Here is a 17,176-nt window from a genome sequence, read left to right as displayed (position 1 = left end):
GTCATTCAAACAGGTGTTGCATTTAAAGCAGCTAAAAGTCCAGACTTCCATCCTGTACAGATTTCCTTCCTTTAGCCAAGGCATGCATGATTGTGGTCATAAAGGCAGCTGTTCTATAAGCTACTGGGACATAATGACACAGTTGAACCTTTATTCAGATTAAATCAGCTTTTTTTAATAGAAAAATACCCACCACTTTAACAAAAACACATCGATTACAGAAAATGATCATCAGAAAACACACCGACTCATGAACACAGATTGAATTTAAGCAAACAATGTGTCAAAAAAAAGTCTAAATTATTCTCATGTAAATCAGGTTCATCAAATCATTCAATTTCTTGTATTTCAATTGTTTCACTGATTAATTCTTCTTTATTAACACTGTATCCATTTATGTGAATATTGAGTAAAATGCACTTAAGCCGAATATTGATGAGCAATAAAATTAGCTAAAATGTGTTTTTAAAAATATTTAGCATGAGCAATTTTAGCCGTAAAAGTGAATAAAAAAATCTGAAAGAACTTTCAGGTCAAAATACTTTACAACTTTTTAAATTTAACTGTATATTAGTTGACCAAGTTACAAAAAATTGAGAATAATTTTGCGATTTTTTAAAAATGTAAAATCCAGTCACACCCACATAACTATTATATCGAGCATCTAAATGACAGAAAAACAAAAGTTAAATGAACTATTATGATATATAACTTGAGTTTGTTTTTGCTAATTTTACCAAATATCAATAAAAAATTTTTCCCTCATTTACCTTATTAGAAGTTACTGTACCCAAAATCAACTTAAACATCCTGATTAAAAGCATTACCATCATTTAAAAATGTCCTTGTATTGTTTTTTTTTTCAATTAAAATGTCACATTTAACACGAAAATTTTCCATTATTGACTTAAAACTAGCACTCAAACATTCCCTTTGTTATGGAAAAGAACAAAGAATGAGCAAAATTCAATCTCCCTCTAACATAAGTATCATTATTCTTCTGAGAATCTTACTAAACACGCAGAAGAAAATAAGAATTCATGTTTTCACATTTAGATAAAAGTCCAGATTTGAATTTTTTCGGGTTTCGTTCTGTCAGATTATAATTTCATTTGATCACACGCAAGGAAAACTTAACTAAAACACACAAAGTTAACATGAAACATGAACTATAGATTAAAAAATAACCCCAAACTGCTAAAGTACAAACAGCATCTTACAGTTACGAATAATAAAACCATGATGAGGCAGAAACGCTGCACAGCAACAACAAAACAAAAGAAAATAAAGGTGAAATAACAAAGAACTCAGCAGGATTTACCATCAAATCTTCCGTTTTTATGTGAAAGTAAATCATTAACGATGTGCACTTTCATTAGAGCAGCTTTTTAAACCATGTCGAAGCTTTGAAGGAAGACAAACTTGGATTTTTTCATGGAGATGAGAGACATTTGAGCTGCATCAATTCAGACTAGATGGTAAAATAGATGCACACCTTCCGACAACCTGGCTTTTCATTTACACCTAAATAACTGTGTCTCTAAAACGATTCAGGAATTTGCTTTAATCTGCAGCAAATAACACAAATCTTTTTAAAAACATCAAAACTTTAACTCTTTTGGTAATCCCATGGTGAAGGGGTCTCAAAACTGTAAAGATACCTGTGAAATTTCAGATTGATATATCTTTTTTTTTTTTTTTTTAAATTCCCATGTTAACCCACTTTCAGCAGGTTTTTTTCATTTAAGTGAAAATATCTCAGGAGCTGTGGATGATAAATACCTGAAATTTTCACCATTATTTCTCATCATGTCAATTCAGAATATGGAATATTTGACAAGTAGATCAAAGCAGTGAGTAGAAATATGAAAGAAATCAACATTGCTTAGTCGTACAATACCATTTAAAAGTTTGGGGTCACTTAGAAATGTCCTTATCTTTGACAGAAAAGTGTTTTTTTTCCAATGAAGATCACATTAAATGAATGATAAATCCAGTATGGACATTGTTAATGTGGTAAATGACTATTGTAGCTGGAAACAGCTGATTTTTAATGGAATATCTCCATAGGGGTACAGAGGAACATTTCCAGCAACCATCACTCCTGTGTTCTAATGCTACATTGTGTTAGTTAATGGTGTTGAAAGGCTCATTGATGATTAGAAAACCCTTGTACAGTTATGTTAGCACATGGATAAAAGTGTGAGTTTTCATGGAAAACATGAAGTTGTCTGAGTGATCCCAAACTTTTGAACAGTTGTGTTGGTCAGACTAATATTAAATATATGTAAAGGGATTAAAAAAAAAGTGCTGAAAGTGGGTAAAAGGGTTTTTTGGAAAGCCTTCTGTATATGAATCTAAAATTTCATGGACAACATTACAAATATCCACAGTTTTCGATGAAAAGTAGCAGAAGAACGCTGATAATTTCAGGCAAAACACCCAAAGGAGCAGGAAACTTGTGCTGCTGTTGCTGCAGGACGTCACGGCCTCAGCTGGTGCGAAGCCGATCCACGTTGGATCCGATTTGTGGCACTCGAGCACTTCCTGATCTGTCCTGGTTGGCTGGAGGATGGTCACATGACAGAGAGGATCAGCTGTTGCTCAGAAACACCTGGATAGATTAGATGCAGAAGGAAGAACACAACTTGAATTGGGTTTCTTTAATGCAATAGTTTAAACAGTTGCCTCCTCTTCCCATCTTTCTGCAATTATCTGATTTCCCGACGATTGTTTTGGTCTCGTTAACAGATTTTAAAGATGTCCAATCTCAGTAACAAGACCAATATCAGGCGTCTGTAAAATATAGATATGCATTTTTCAATTTCCAAACATAGTCAACAGTGAGTATATTATTTCCACTATAGAATTCAAAGTGGCGTAAAAAGAAGAAGAAACTCTTGGCCTCTGCTAATTGTTTTACCACTAGATACACTCACATATGAATACTGTATATGTGTAATAACATATGGAGTCTCTGAACCTCAAAACCTGCCGGTGGGTTTGACAAATACCAAAATTAAAGCATTTATGAGAGCCACAAACTGCAAAAACAAAATGACCATTTGATTTTCAACAGAATTCAACCTTAAATTAATTTCATTTAAGTAGCAACCACATTCTGTAAAAGTAAAATAAAATTCGAGGCCATTAGAGTTGCGGGACAAAAATTCTGAGAGTTTTTGGTTGAACTGCAGGCTGTGTTTACACAGAGTAGAATGAAGACAAGGAAAAATGTAAAACATCAGTAATATTTAGACACAAAACTGATGTTGATTACAGGATTTTTCGATTCTATAAATACATTTTAAAATTCAACATTAATTTTACCTTTATTTTATGATTTATGGCATCATAACTGTTCAAACATTTGAGCCATGGTTGTTCTGTTTCCACAGGACTTTATATTGCATTGAAAAATTAGCCCACAGTGAGTAAAAATGTGACAGTGGTGTTAAATGTGTTGTTACCTTTTCATTAGAGGAGGTTGGAGACTTGTTTCCTGAGTGGATCGTTGCGATTCTTGTAGCCCTTGTTTTTGATCCATGCAGTTATTTCGGTGAGATGGTTTTTCATCATGACATTCTTGTCTTTAAGCAGGTCGAACCATTGTTGCACCAGATTTAAGCAGTGCTGCTGGAAACTGCTGTCAAACATGTTGAGTCTGGTTAGACTCTTCTTGCTGTTACTGAAGTTCTCAGTGAATCTCTTTGTGGCGCCGAGGATCGTCAGCTTGAAGGCGCCCACGACATCATCCTTGCTTATGGCGGTGGCTATACGGGTTGCGAAGGCTTTTAATTTAGTATTAGGAAGCTCAAAACGTGTCTTCCGAGATGCGTAAACAGATGAAAGCTCTTGATGCTTGGTCAGACTGGCAGTCAGAGGAGACGTCTTTGTTCCCACATCAAGCATAGCTTTAGCTAATTTGCTCTCCTGGGTTAACTTTCGAGCTTCCAACATACTTTTGACTGGAGGTTGGTGATCGGCTTTGATGAACTTTCCTACTTCTGGATTTTGCTTGGCAGATTTTTGCCATTTTTTGTACATTTGTACTTTCCCAGCCTCGTTCTGAATAGCCATTTTGCTTTCTTTTACCTTTGATGCGGCTCCCGCTGTTGAAAACCAGTCCTGTCCACTGACTGATCCAGTCATCTCTTCACGCTTGATGAAAGAGTCCCATTGACCGGGGTGTTTGAGGAGAGTGTCGGCCTCCACTGATCGCAGGCGGTCTGCTTCCGAACGAACCTCTGATTCGCTGGCCTTGGGTTTCATGCCTCGTGCCAAAGCAGGAAACAGGCTGCTCTCGCCCTTGCTATCTATTTTCACTGTCTCGTTATTGATGCGCACATCATAATGGCCGTCAGGGTGTTGGTCGCTCTTCGGTCTGTAGACCAGCGTCACAGTTTGACTGGTGGGTTTAGTGCTTGGGCTCAGCTCCTGCAGTTTGGTTAGTTTGCCACGACTATCTTCTGTTAGGATGACAACCTTGGTGCCATTGGCTTCTGCCAGGACTCTGATATCAAGAATGGTGCCGGCAGTCTTGGGATCCTTGATCTTCTCGGCACGAAACTGTGAGCGTTTACTCGCCCCTTTCTGCTGAGCACTGGTGTTTACTGGCATGTATGAGATGTAACTGTTATTCTGTCCAGCTAGGAGTTTCTCATCTGTGCTGTCACTTTTTAAGCCAGTTCTGACATAATTCCCAATGACACCGTTGACCTGGTTCTGAACATGAGAAACGACGTGACTCGAGAACTTCTGGTGGAACACTTCCACAAAAGCATCAGCCAACTGAGCGCTGATGGCTTCCTCTACATCTTGCTTGAATTCTTCCAGCATCTCAACATCTGAAGCGGACAGCTCATTTACCTTCACTTTTTCTGCAGAATCTTTGGATTTTTTAAATGTTTCCAACTCTTCTTGAAGGTTTGAGAAAAACTTGCCGGACATTGAGAGCATTGCACTGATGGCGTCTTCTGCCAGAGCCGCGACGTGGGCAGTTTGGATAAGAATCAGAATTCCTCGAACTTTTCCTTTGGCTTCTGCTCTAGCTTCATCAATCACACTGGCTAATGATGAGTTCACCTTGTTCTGCCAACCGAGGTCTGCATAGAACGTCTGTGCTGCGGCTTTGCTTAACGTTTTGAAAGTACTCAGCAGTTTGCTCTTTTTGTTCTTGTCCTCCAGGAGATCATCAAGTTGGTTTTTATCCTCAATATGTGAGAGGATAATGAAGTCCACTAGTGAATTTAAGGGCTCTTTTTCCATGTTGGATTTCACTTCATCAACAATTCCGTTTTTCACCTCATTTTTGAGGCCTTTTAGTATTTGGGTCATTATTTCACCCTCTGCCTTCCCAAGTCCATAATTAATGATTTCTTCTGCCATTTTTTTTCGCAGTGTGTTTTACTGTATTCTTCATATTTGCCTTTGTGACAACACTCAAACCATCTTTAGCCTGTTTGGAGAGAAACTTTGGCATTGACTTCAGATTTTTGCCCAATCCTTTAATTAACATTTTGGAACCTTTGACACCCTTGGCAAGCAGCTTTCCAACTCCAAACCCGATGAGAGACACACCAATAGAAATAGCTTTTTCTATAGCCCATGACTTCCAGCTGAATTTTCCAGTCACCATGGACTCTATGCCAGTGATGCAGTCTGATATTCCCTCAACGATGAGACCCATGCCGACTTGAGCTAAAGTCCCGCATGTAAACGCAGTGAGCAGTGCTCCTCCAACAATCTGTAAAACTCCAAGACAGAACACCAGCAAAGCTTCCCATGGAAAACGAGGCTCCTCTTCTACAGAAAATACATATTTCAGACCTCGACTGTAGAGGTTGTAGGCTTCCTCTTGGAGAGCTTCGTCCGCACTCGACACCAGCAAGAAAACTGGTGACTTTTTGACCAGTGCATCCCTTCCTTTATTCTTTATTTCATCCAGTTTTTGGATGGCCTCGCTAATGTTTTTGTCAAAGTAGCTTAACATGCTGCATTTGGTTGTGAGTTGTTTCTCAAGGCTGGTTGGGTTATTGATGTTTGAGTTTGCAGAGGATATTTTTACAAACTGCAGACAGACCATGGACTCCTCACTGAGATACTTCAGAGAATCCTGTGCCTTTATCAGATCATCTTTGGCCTTGCTGAGGTAATCTGCACTCTTCTGCTTTATGGTGCAGTACGAATGACTGTAAAAAGCAATGGCTGCCCAACTTGGATCCTGTTTCATGGCCTTTTCAAAGAGCTTAGCGCTGACGTTCCATTCTTTGTCATTCATTGCGACATTTCCAAACTTGATGTAGTGATAAATGCTGGAACATGGTGAAGTCTCACTTTCAGATTGCTTTTTTGCCAGTGACAAATCTGTTTCCAAGTCTCTTTGTAATTCATCTCTCTTCAACTGTTCAATGTCTTCCGATTTCGTTTGCAACCATATTCCCCAGAACTCATTCAAGATAGCAACAACAGCTCTTCTCTCATCTTCATCTGTGTTCTTGTAAATATCTTGAAGAGTTTCACAGTACTCTGAAAACAGGTCCTCCCGTAGTTTCATCTCAGCAACGTCCTCCATCGTTTGTTCTAATTTCACTGCTGCAAGTCTATCCCTGGTGTTCTTAGCTTCCTCCAGAGACGACACTGTCGAGAAGGAGTGCTGCAGGGATTCAGTGACTGACATGATGATCTGAGCAGATCCAGGTCTACCTTTACGTGCAGTTCGACCAAAAGCCTGGAGTTCAACTCTTGTGTTCTCAGAGAGGTAGGACAGAACCACAAATAATCCTCCATTGTTGTTTACCTCTTTGGACACTTTAATGTTGGTGCCACGCCCGGCAAGGTTTGTAGCAACAATGACATCACCAGGAAGCAGTTCCTTGTCTATTTTGCTTAAACTGTCTTTGTCACTTCGGCAGTAGAGTATGATCTCACCTGGGATGCTGCTCTTCAGCTCTTCATGGATCTCTTTGGCTTTGTTGATAGTTTCACAGATCACCAGGGCTGCTCTTCCACCTCTGTATGAATTTGGGGAAATCTGACACATAACCGTTCGTTTTATTTCAGATTTCCACTCTTCAGCTGAGGTTTTCACAGAACCTTTGACTTCGAATAACTTCCTCCTGTTGAATGTTGGCATTTTGCAGGCAGATAGACTTGGATATAAGTCCTGCAAAAACATCATGTCTATTTGGCTCCCAAGTGTCCCGGTTGTACCATATATTTTCCCATTGTACTTTTCAAAGAGGGATGTGTTAGAAATGTAGTTCGTCACTGTTGAAATTGTGCTCAGTTTGATTTGGTGTTTAATCTCAACAAACTGCTGCAAACCATCACCCCATTTCTTATTCATTTCCACAATACCGGTGGATTTGAAGTCCACGGGACAGACGTTGTCGTTTTCTACGACATATTCTCGTCCTTGCCTCAGTTGCTTTGCCAGAAAGGCATTCTGAACCCACACTGACATTTTCCTCTCTATGAGGTGACTCAAGAATCCAGGGATGCTGATTTTGTCCTTATTGTTTGCACATGGAGTGTACTGAATCTTCTCCGAGATTAGCTCCACGATAGGCTTGATGAGAATTTCCTCTGAATCATAGAGAACACAACACAAGCCTTCCTCCAAGACAAGAAATTTAAGCTCTGGAATGTCCCGGTTGTTGTACGGACTGCGCTTTCGAAGACAGAGCAGTCCCTCATCGTCCAAAGTGTAAACGCTAAAGCCATAGGGGACATAGTCCTCCATTTCTTGGAAAAAATTCACCATTGCATCCTGACTGACAGTTTTCAGCTTTTGAAGAAGTTCATCCTTCTCACTTTTGTAGAAATCCTCTGTGAATCCTGTTGGCACAGTGTTGGTTTCTTCAGCGATACGTAAAATGTCCATTGGGTCACTGATTTCACCTTCTTCTGTGTCTATTGAGTCAAAGATGGCCTTGAAGAATGAGGCAGGAGGAGCCTGTACAAACATCTGCTGTCCAGCAGACAGGAAGCCATACTGGTTGACGTGGCTCCAGATCATGGCCAGAATAATGTTCAGATGCTGCATGGAGACCATGGCGCTGGACAGGTAGGTTAGCTGCACACCCTGATCCAGCAGCAGTGAGTCGACTTCATCGATTATGATGCACTGAAAGCCGCGATCAGGCCTCACATCCTTCATCTCAAAAATCTGGCGAAGGTGATCTGCAGCAAAGGTTTCGATAGTCCCGTAGACTATGTCCTTCTGGTAGCATTCTTTCCGATCTTTATCCTCTGTTTTGTTTGTGTTTGTGTCAACTGTAATGCCAAAGTACTTGTAGAATTCGGCCCATTCCTCTGCATCTCTCTGACACAGCACAGAAGAGCTGGACACCACATCTACTTTTTCACCCCTGAGCGCACGCAAGACTGCAAACATTGCGATGACACAAGACTTCCCTTCTCCAGTGCCCATCTCCAGGAGCTTCCCAGTGTCCGACAAGGCCAAGAGGCACCAGCTTATCATCTGAGTGGCTCGAGGAAACCATTTCTCTTTAGCAATGTACAAGTGAACAGCGTTGCATAAGACAGCCAGCAACTCCTGAAGGTCCTCAGTATCCAGACTGTGACTGAGATTCCTCGCTCGCTGTGCATCTGTGTGCTTTTTAATTTCACCGCTTTCAATTAGGTTTGCTACATGTCTTACCACACTGTATGATTTACTCAGTGTTTGCTCATCAATGTCTTTCATCTGCCGTATTTCCTCAAAAAGTGTGTCAATGCTTTTTATGTTCTCCTCTCTGAGGCTGGTTTCTAAATGCTGGAATAGATTCTCAGCTTCATAAGAACCTAGGAGCATAAGGAGAGACTGGTTGTTCTCATCTGTCCACTTGCTGGAAACCTGATATGTGGCCATCAGATGTAAAATTCTCATGATAGAAACACAGTCTTCATCGTGATGGCGGTCAGTTAGTGCTCCGAGGAGGTCCAAGGTTTCCGCTGGTGACCAAAGGGTTTTTGCTCCAAGATTTGAAACCATCTGGAAGATTTCTGCGGTTTGTTCTTTTGAGGCTTGGAATCGCTCTACACAGGCAAATATAATCTCCAAACATTTCCCTGCAGGAGATGTCATGTTTTCACCTGTTTCTCTAGTCATTGCCCTCAGGACACTCTCAAGAAAAGTCAGAATGAAGGCCTCATGAGAAGACAAACTCTTTCCAGCAATCTTTTCTAAGATGGTGATGAGTTTGTTGTCAGGGTTGGGGTCTTTGTTCAGGTTGGTGTGAAGCACCTGGAAAAGAGCCTTAACAAACTTGTGTCTCACTTCCATATCTTCACTTTGAAATTTACCCATGAGGTTTTGCAGGACCTCCGCAGCAAACACAAGCGAATCATTCTCCTTGAGTGTGGAAAGTTCCAGATTCCTGAATGCACTGGGACTTTGTTGTTCAATGAGGAATCCACGACTGAACTGAGGGCTGTCTGCTTCCATCGCTTCTATGCTGCCTTTAAAGTAATCAGACACAAAGTCATCTATGGTCCCGTGCACAATGTCTGCTTCGTAGACATCGCTGTAGGATGCATTTGTTTTCTCCATGTTTGTGTTGACAGAAATTTTAAGGTGCTCATAGAAATCAAACCAGTTCTTAGTTCGCTCCTGAGAGTGACCATCAGAGCTCAACACAATGTCCACTTTGCTTCCTGTGCAGACCCGTGCAGCTGCAAACATGGCTGTGACACATTCGTCTTCTTCCAGACCGACCAGCTGTAGCACTGGACTCTTCTCAGTCAGCATCAAGGCACACCAGCGCAGCATCTGCTTCACTGTGGGCCACCAGCCTTTTGTGTCAAAAACTGCTCTGCAGAGCTGAGACAGAGACTCCTGTATGTCGTCTGCATTTAAGCTTCCACATTTAAAGGAATCTCTCTGAAAGGCTGCATCTCTTGGTGCATTTTCTGAGTATCGAAGGACGCCAGTGGTAATGTTTTTTATCATATCAATCTCAGAATCATCCAAGTCCCTTAATGTTTTTAATTCTGCTAGAGCTTCAACCAGAGTGCTCTCATCTTGTCTTCTGAGAGTCTTTTGGAAATCCTGCTGGAATTTCTCAGGGCCAACATCGTCAAGAGTTTGTATGAGAGAGCGTCCGGACTCATCCATCCATTCTGGTGAGATGTCGTACACTTGCATCAACGTAAGGACTTCGATTATGGAAGCATCTTCTGAATATTTCTGTGACAGCGCTTTGAGCAGAGTCACTGCCTCTGCTGGGGTCCACTGGTTTGTTTGCACAAGTCTGAGGAGCATCTCAGTGGGTTCTGAGTGGGTTTCCTCACCATTCAGAGGTGTGAGTGTGGATAAGAGAAGTCTCAAGCACTGGATCTCCATCTTTAAAATGAACACAGAGGTTCCTTCGACTGTAGTCTGCAGTGACGATGCAAGAGCGCTCAGGAACTCTATAGGAAAGAGCTGCTCGGTGGAAAGCTCATCTTCAGCCCATTGTTTGGCTACGAGGGCCGCATCAGTGTCAGGGCTGCTGCTGTCAGTGAGAAAGTGAATGAGGGTCAGATACAGGGCTTGAGTCAACAGGAAATTCTCAGAAACACCATGAGCTGACTGGCTGATGGACCCCACCAGGGTCTGCACCTGATCGGAGATGCTTTGCAGGGAAACTCCGTCAGACATGTGCAGAGACAGAGCACACAGCTCCGTGATGAACACCTGGCTGTGCTGCAGAGTGCTGACGGATGGAGGAGCGCTGAGCCATTCATCGAACAGAAGCTCGTCCAGCACTGGCAGGATCTTTCTCAGCTCATCAGAAGTCAGCTCAGAGAGATTGACATTTGAAACCGGGATGCCTAATTTCAGCGAGAGGATTTCTATAAAGTCGTCGCTGCGTGATTCATCGTCGGCCTCAAACTCATCCAGGTGCCTGATGAGGACGTCTCGCTTGGGCCGGTATTCTTCGGAAATGCTTTTTTGTTTCTCATGCTGCTGTTGGGCTTGCTTTTGTGACTCTTGTAGCCTTTGATTTAGTCGTTCTTGTCGTTCTTCTTCTCTTTTCTCCTCCATTCTCCTCCGTCGCTCCTCTTCTCGCCTCCTCTCCTCTTCTCTCCTCCTCTCCTCTCGATCTCTCATCGGCTTATGGAAGCAATAATTGCACTCGTACCAGTTGTTGTTGCCAACTGGTCGGTAGTATTCACCTCCATTGAACACGTGCACGTACCGCCCCTGAACGGAACTTTGTGTTAAATTGTTGAAGCTCGTACACGGCGGCAGGACTTTATCACACTTGCAACATTTCAGGCTGTTGCCCATTTTAGCCTCCTTTGGTACTTTGTTCCCCATTTTTAATGATCTGTTCAGCTGCTATGTGCTGGTTTTCATGTGCAGAAAGTGTTTTCCTAAGAAATAAAGGAATATAAATTTCAATGATTTTATGGCATCACAACCAGCTCCAAACAGGAAGTTTTGCTGCCTCGATTCTTGATCTACACCAATCAGTCACAACATCATGACCACTGACATGTGAAGTAAATAACATCGATTATCTTGCTATAATGCAACGTTCTGCTGGGAAACCCTGAGTCCTGACATTTATGTGGATGTTTTACATGTACCACCCACCTAAACATTGCAGTTCAAACAACCCCCCAACCCCCCATGGAAACAGCAGTCCTTGATGCCAGTTGCCACCCTCAGCAGGACAATGCACCCCAACGCAACATAGCTAAGGTGTTCACCCGGGTTCCACACTCCCCAGATCCAGATCTTATTGAGCATCTGGGGGATGTACCAGGATAAACCTGATCTAGGTAGGTCCCACCCTGCATCCAACAGGACCCACAGAAGTCACTGCCATCCAGAGGTCCTGTGACACTGGGATGGTAGCACATGACCTGTGGGGATGTCTTGATGTCCTGGCTGATCTCTGGGTTCTGGTAGGCCAGTGAACAAATGATTATTTTTAGCGCTGTAATGAAATTCAGGACAGGACATCTCCAGTGGTCTTGTGGAACCATCCCAGTCCCAGTAGCCATTTTCAACTAGGCACTTTTAGTAGCTGCCCACAAGCTTCTGGTTTATCTTTGACTCCAGGACAGAATTGGTGCAGTTCAATTAAACTTGTTGACTTGTTTTAACAAGTCCACAGGCTCTTGGTGGCTTTAAGTCAGGACTTTATTGAGACCAGTCTAAAACCTTCATTTCACACTGAATTAGTTGGCTAGCCTTAAACACTAGAAAAGTTGCCTAGGTTAAAATAGAAGTGTCCCGTTCAAGTTAAAATCCCGTCATAATTTATTGACTTATTGTGCCAAAAAAGTGACTGTAAAACTGTTTTGTGCTGTTTCATGTAAGTAGACTTCTGCTCTTACCTGAATCAAGCAGCCATAATGTTTAAATACCCATAATGTTATTTTTGCGGCCGTAGCAAAAGCGTGTCTTCTGTGCAACTTGTTTTATCAGTTTATAGTGTAATCAGGCCTGACATTTCAGATGTCTAAAGCTATGGTGTGTGAGATAATTTCTAGACTGTAATTAAAATGATTTCTCCCTTTGATATCTAAAATGAAGAAATGGTTCTTTTTGCAATTATTCTATAAGCTATTATCTCCAAATCGTAACAAAATCAGTCACTTCAGTCACAATGTAAATGCAAAACTGCATTATTTGAGTTGAACAGGTTCTTTTAAGTTATTTCAGCACGAAAAAACAACTGAATGTATTATAACTAAGGCCACAAGTAAAAGAAAAAAAATTATAAATGAGCTACATCAACTATTTTTTCCATTCATAGTAAAAAGCGCGTTTAAAAAAATATCACTCAAATTAAATTAATTTAACTCTTTTCAAAGTAGTTTTTGGTCACACACCTGTCTGATCACTGCATCTACCGCTGCCTTGTGGGGCGTTTAGGGAACACTGGTAAACTGTAGTGTCACATCACCATCTAGTGGCCAGAGCTTGTAACTTTTATGTAATTCATTTCCAGGCTAGCAATTAGCATTCATTTGTTTAAAATGGGCATTCCTAGGCTAGCAAGCAAAGTTCCTGTGTTACAAACTAGCATTCCTAGCTTAGAAACTACAATTCTTAGGCTAGCAAACGGCATTTTATAACTAATAACTAGCCTTCATAGGCTAACAACTAACATTTCTAGGCTGGTTATAAATAGTCCATGGCTAGCTATTAGCAGTCCATTGCCAGCAAGTAGCATTAATGGGCTAAAAACTGTCATTCCTAGAATAGCAACTAGCAGTCCTGGGCTAGTGACTAGAATTCCAAAGCTAAAATTCCTGCACTGACAACTGCTACAATTACTAGGCTAGCAATTAGCATTCCTGGACTAGCAATTAGAATTCTAAAGCTAACAACTGGCCTTCTTATGCTAGTCCCTAGCATCTCCAGGCTAACAAATAGCATTCCCAGGATAACTTGAGCAGGTCTGTAGATGGTTATGTTAAGGATTCAAATGTGCAGTAATGCTGAATTAAATTTTAATGAATTCAGTCTTTTTGTAATGACACTGCATTGACAAACACACCTGTAGGACATGTCTGGGTCCTTCCAGAATTGGAGGACATTTGGCCTTCAACGCTTTTGAAAAATAAACCTCCTCTTTTACAATTTTCTGCTCCATATTCATAATAATAGGTTAAAAAAACTATCAAAGGCTTGATTGGCTCAGCTTACACATCAATGGTAGCATTTTTATTCCATGTTTTCTGTGTTGTTTGCTAACCCTACTCTAATCACAGTAACAGGGTTGCTAATCCATGCTAATGTGATCTTTTTCTCAGCAGTAGAAGCTAGATATTTAACTGCTGTTACTGCTGACCAAGAGGACAAACTGACTGATGGAAAACAGTCCAAAGAATTAGTCTGATCCTGATAATATGAGGTAGAGTGAGACATTCAATCAAGGCTGACAATTTGATGGAAATATGAAAAATAGAAGAGAGGACATAGCTTTGCTCTACACATTCTTGGGGAAACTGCGACAGAAACAAGACACAAAATGACAAAAACAAGGCACAAACGACAGAAACGACACACAAAATAACAAAAACGACTTAAAAGGACAAAAACAAGACATAAAATGACAAAAATAAGATGTAAAATGAAAAAAATAAGACAAAAATGACAAAAACGAGACATAAAAAGACAAAAACAAGACACAAAATGACAAAAATAAGACACAAAAGACAAAACCAAGGCACGAAACCACAGAAATGAGACAGAAAACAACAGAAACGAAACACAAAGTGACAAAAACAAGACACAAAAGACAAAAATAAGACATAAAACAACAAAAACAAGACAAGATGACAAAAACAAGACACAAAAGACAAAAACAAGACATAAAATGACAAAAACAAGACAGAAAGCAACAAAAATGAGACAAAACGACAGAAACAACAGAAACGAAACACAAAATGTCAAAAACAAGACACAAAATGACAAAAACGACACAAAACTACAGAAATGAGACGCAAAATGACGGAAATAAGACACAAAAGACAAAAGCAAGACACAAAATGACCAAAACAAGACACAAAAGACAAAAGCAAGACACAAAATGACAGAAATGAGACACAAAACAACAAAAACGAAACAGAAAACGACAAAAACAAGACATAAAATGACAAAAACAATACACAAAATGAAAAAATAAGACACAAAAGACAAAAGCAAGATATAAAATGACAAAAACAACACAGAAAACAAGAAAATAAGACACAAAACGACAGAAATGAGAATATATGAACAATAGAAGAGACATAGCTTTGCTCTACTCGTTCTTTAGGAAAACTGTTTGATGATGCTAATTCCAGCGTTTCATGTGGTTCACTGTTTTCTTCTTCTTCTACCAGCTATAAGGTTCTGCTAACACGGTTTTTGTGGGACACATGTGTTCCATGTATAATAATTATTATTTCAAATATTATGTTGATTAAAAAATTTTTCTCACAATTACAAGAGACATCAATGAAAACATAATACCTGAAGAGGAGGTTTACATTTCATTTTAACTGTTTTATTAGAGATTCAGTTTGGTCATCAGCGGGGTGGGACAAGAGAAAAATAACATTTTAGGGGAACTCCAGACTTAATTGGTATTTTAAAAATATTTTCATATATTCTTTTCTCCTAATTTTTCAGATTTGCTCTCAGGACAAGTAAATTTACACAACAACTGCATGTTTTAGTGCTTTGTACGTGGATTATTTGACATTAGATGTTAGATGTCCTCCAGTTTTGGAACGATCCATCCAGCCTTTGAAGTCACAAACCTGCAGTGATTTAGTTATTTAACAGAACTATGAACAGCCTCCAGCAGCTCACACTGAGTCTGACTGTTTTTTTCAAGCTCTGTGAAAACCGGGTAATCCAGCTACTTTGGCTTGTCATGAATCACATGTAAAGGCAGAAATGTAAAGCTTTCAGAATGTTTAAACCCCCAGAGGCTGTCAGGCCCTGCAGGGAGGGCCATCATCATTATCGTAAACTATTAGTGTCATTATTCTAATTTCCCCTTAAGGCAGAGCTATAAAATGTCACCATAATTCAAACCCCATTAAAAAAAACGTTGCCTCAACAAGCGCTTTTCTACAGTCCAGCTGGAATGTAGGACTGACAGTCTCAATAAAGCCCTTTTAGGAAATAATAATGATTATGAGCACATTTTCTGGCATGTCTTGGGCTCTTTTTCTTTTATTACTTATATACTAAATACTAAATATATCTATTTTATTCTCTTCAATGCTTTTTGGATTATTTTTTTAAAATCATTTTGCCCATTTTTATGGGTTCTTTTACTCTATCCGTTTTCTTTAATGTAAGATGGGATTTTTGGTTATTTTCAAATTATTGTATTCATTTTCACTGGTGTTTGTTGCATTGATTTAGTTACGAGTCATTCCATGGGGCACCTCACGCAGATTTCTGACTCTTGATTTTTATATATATATATATATATATATATATATATATATATATATATATATATATATATATATATATATATATATATATATATATATATATATATATATAAAAATAAATAAATTATTTATTATTTATATGATTTTATTTTTTATTTATTTATTAATTTATTTAAATTTTTACTTAACCTTTATTTATGGAGGAATATACAGGTGAATAAAAAAATATATAAAACAATATATATATAGTTTTATATATAGTACAGATTTTGGTCATTGTGTAATCGATGATTCATCTTTTAGCTCCGTGTGTCTGGACCAGATAACATTTCATAAGTTCATCAACTTGTGGAAATAATGTAGAGTGCAGATTAGAGAGTGCAATGTAGCACTCTCTAATCTGCCTCATAGTATGGATCGTTTCATCCTGAAGGATTAATAAATCAATTAGTTTCAATCAAAAACCTGTTGCACTTCTCTTCCACTGCATTGCATTTTACACCTTTTACTGTATTCTCTGTTTTTTTTACCTCTTGTTTTAATGGTCTCCCTTCATATTTTTTGTCTCATCTGTGCATCACTCCTCTTTTAAAATATGTAATCTAATTAAAATCATTAATATCATTAATATAAAGAACCAACAAAACTTCTCACTGGTGCAGAGTTTGGAGCTCTGACAGTTCATTTAGTGACACAGTTGCATATTTACATCTTTAATTAGATAATAAAAAGCTTCTTACCGTCCTCTGAAGACTCCTCCCTGCTGTCTGCACACTGCAGATATACAGATATATATATATATATATATATGTGTGAATAAAAGCTGTGATAGTGAAGAAATGACCAAGGCAGCAGTTTTATCTGAACCCCACAGCAGCTTGTGTTGAAAAGTGGGAGGAAAACAAAACTAAAGTTTGTCACTCACCTGCATGTGGCGCCGGATTGTGCACCAAAACTGTCACGGGAAGCTCAAATTTAAGCAGAAAATACTTGGAGGGGTGGGAGGGTGTCAAATATCAGAGGTCTAAAAGAAGAAAATGGTTGGTTAAAAAGTTTGAGGTAACACTGTTACATAATAGTGTCAGGAATATTCTGACAAATGGACACTGATGACAATGCAGTCATATTAAATCAGCATATATGAAGATATACAGTGCATGAAAAAGTATTTGCCCCCAAACGAACTCTTCTGCATATTTGTCACACGTGAATGTTGAAGATCATCAAACTAATTTTAATGTAAGACAAAGATAACCCAAGAAAACACAAA

General features: G+C 39.4%; 2 protein-coding genes across 3 annotated transcripts; both read right to left on the bottom strand.

The window, feature by feature from the left end:
• Positions 1-149: 149 nt before the first annotated feature.
• LOC129348303 (uncharacterized) lies at positions 150-5,337 on the bottom strand. Its single transcript, XM_055008405.1, has 2 exons — positions 3,471-5,337; positions 150-2,614 (listed from the first exon to the last, which is right to left on the bottom strand). Exon 1 carries the CDS (start codon positions 5,335-5,337, stop codon positions 3,478-3,480), a length of 1,860 nt encoding a protein of 619 aa, XP_054864380.1. The 3' UTR covers positions 150-2,614; positions 3,471-3,477.
• A 25-nt stretch (positions 5,338-5,362) lies between these two features.
• On the bottom strand, positions 5,363-16,925 carry LOC118470957 (uncharacterized). Of its 2 annotated transcripts, XM_035952656.2 has the most exons (3): positions 16,832-16,925; positions 16,647-16,680; positions 5,363-11,364 (listed from the first exon to the last, which is right to left on the bottom strand). In XM_035952656.2, exon 3 carries the CDS (start codon positions 11,306-11,308, stop codon positions 5,369-5,371), a length of 5,940 nt encoding a protein of 1,979 aa, XP_035808549.2. In that variant the 5' UTR covers positions 11,309-11,364; positions 16,647-16,680; positions 16,832-16,925; the 3' UTR covers positions 5,363-5,368. The 2 variants fall into 2 exon arrangements, with proteins under 2 accessions (XP_035808549.2, XP_054864375.1); XM_055008400.1 differs by lacking the exon at positions 16,647-16,680 and having other exon boundaries at positions 16,832-16,855.
• Positions 16,926-17,176: the final 251 nt, after the last annotated feature.

This window comes from Amphiprion ocellaris, chromosome 24 (genome assembly GCF_022539595.1).
Source record: "Amphiprion ocellaris isolate individual 3 ecotype Okinawa chromosome 24, ASM2253959v1, whole genome shotgun sequence".
Classification (NCBI taxonomy): domain Eukaryota; kingdom Metazoa; phylum Chordata; class Actinopteri; family Pomacentridae; genus Amphiprion; species Amphiprion ocellaris.
Note: the sequence above shows the minus strand (reverse complement) of the source record. Positions and strands in the feature narration are given on the sequence as shown.

Bases quoted from the DNA above. Each gene is read 5' to 3' on its own strand.
- LOC118470957 (XM_035952656.2), bottom strand. From the start codon at position 11,308: ATGGGGAACAAAGTACCAAAGGAGGCTAAAATGGGCAACAGCCTGAAA.
- LOC129348303 (XM_055008405.1), bottom strand. From the start codon at position 5,337: ATGACCCAAATACTAAAAGGCCTCAAAAATGAGGTGAAAAACGGAATT.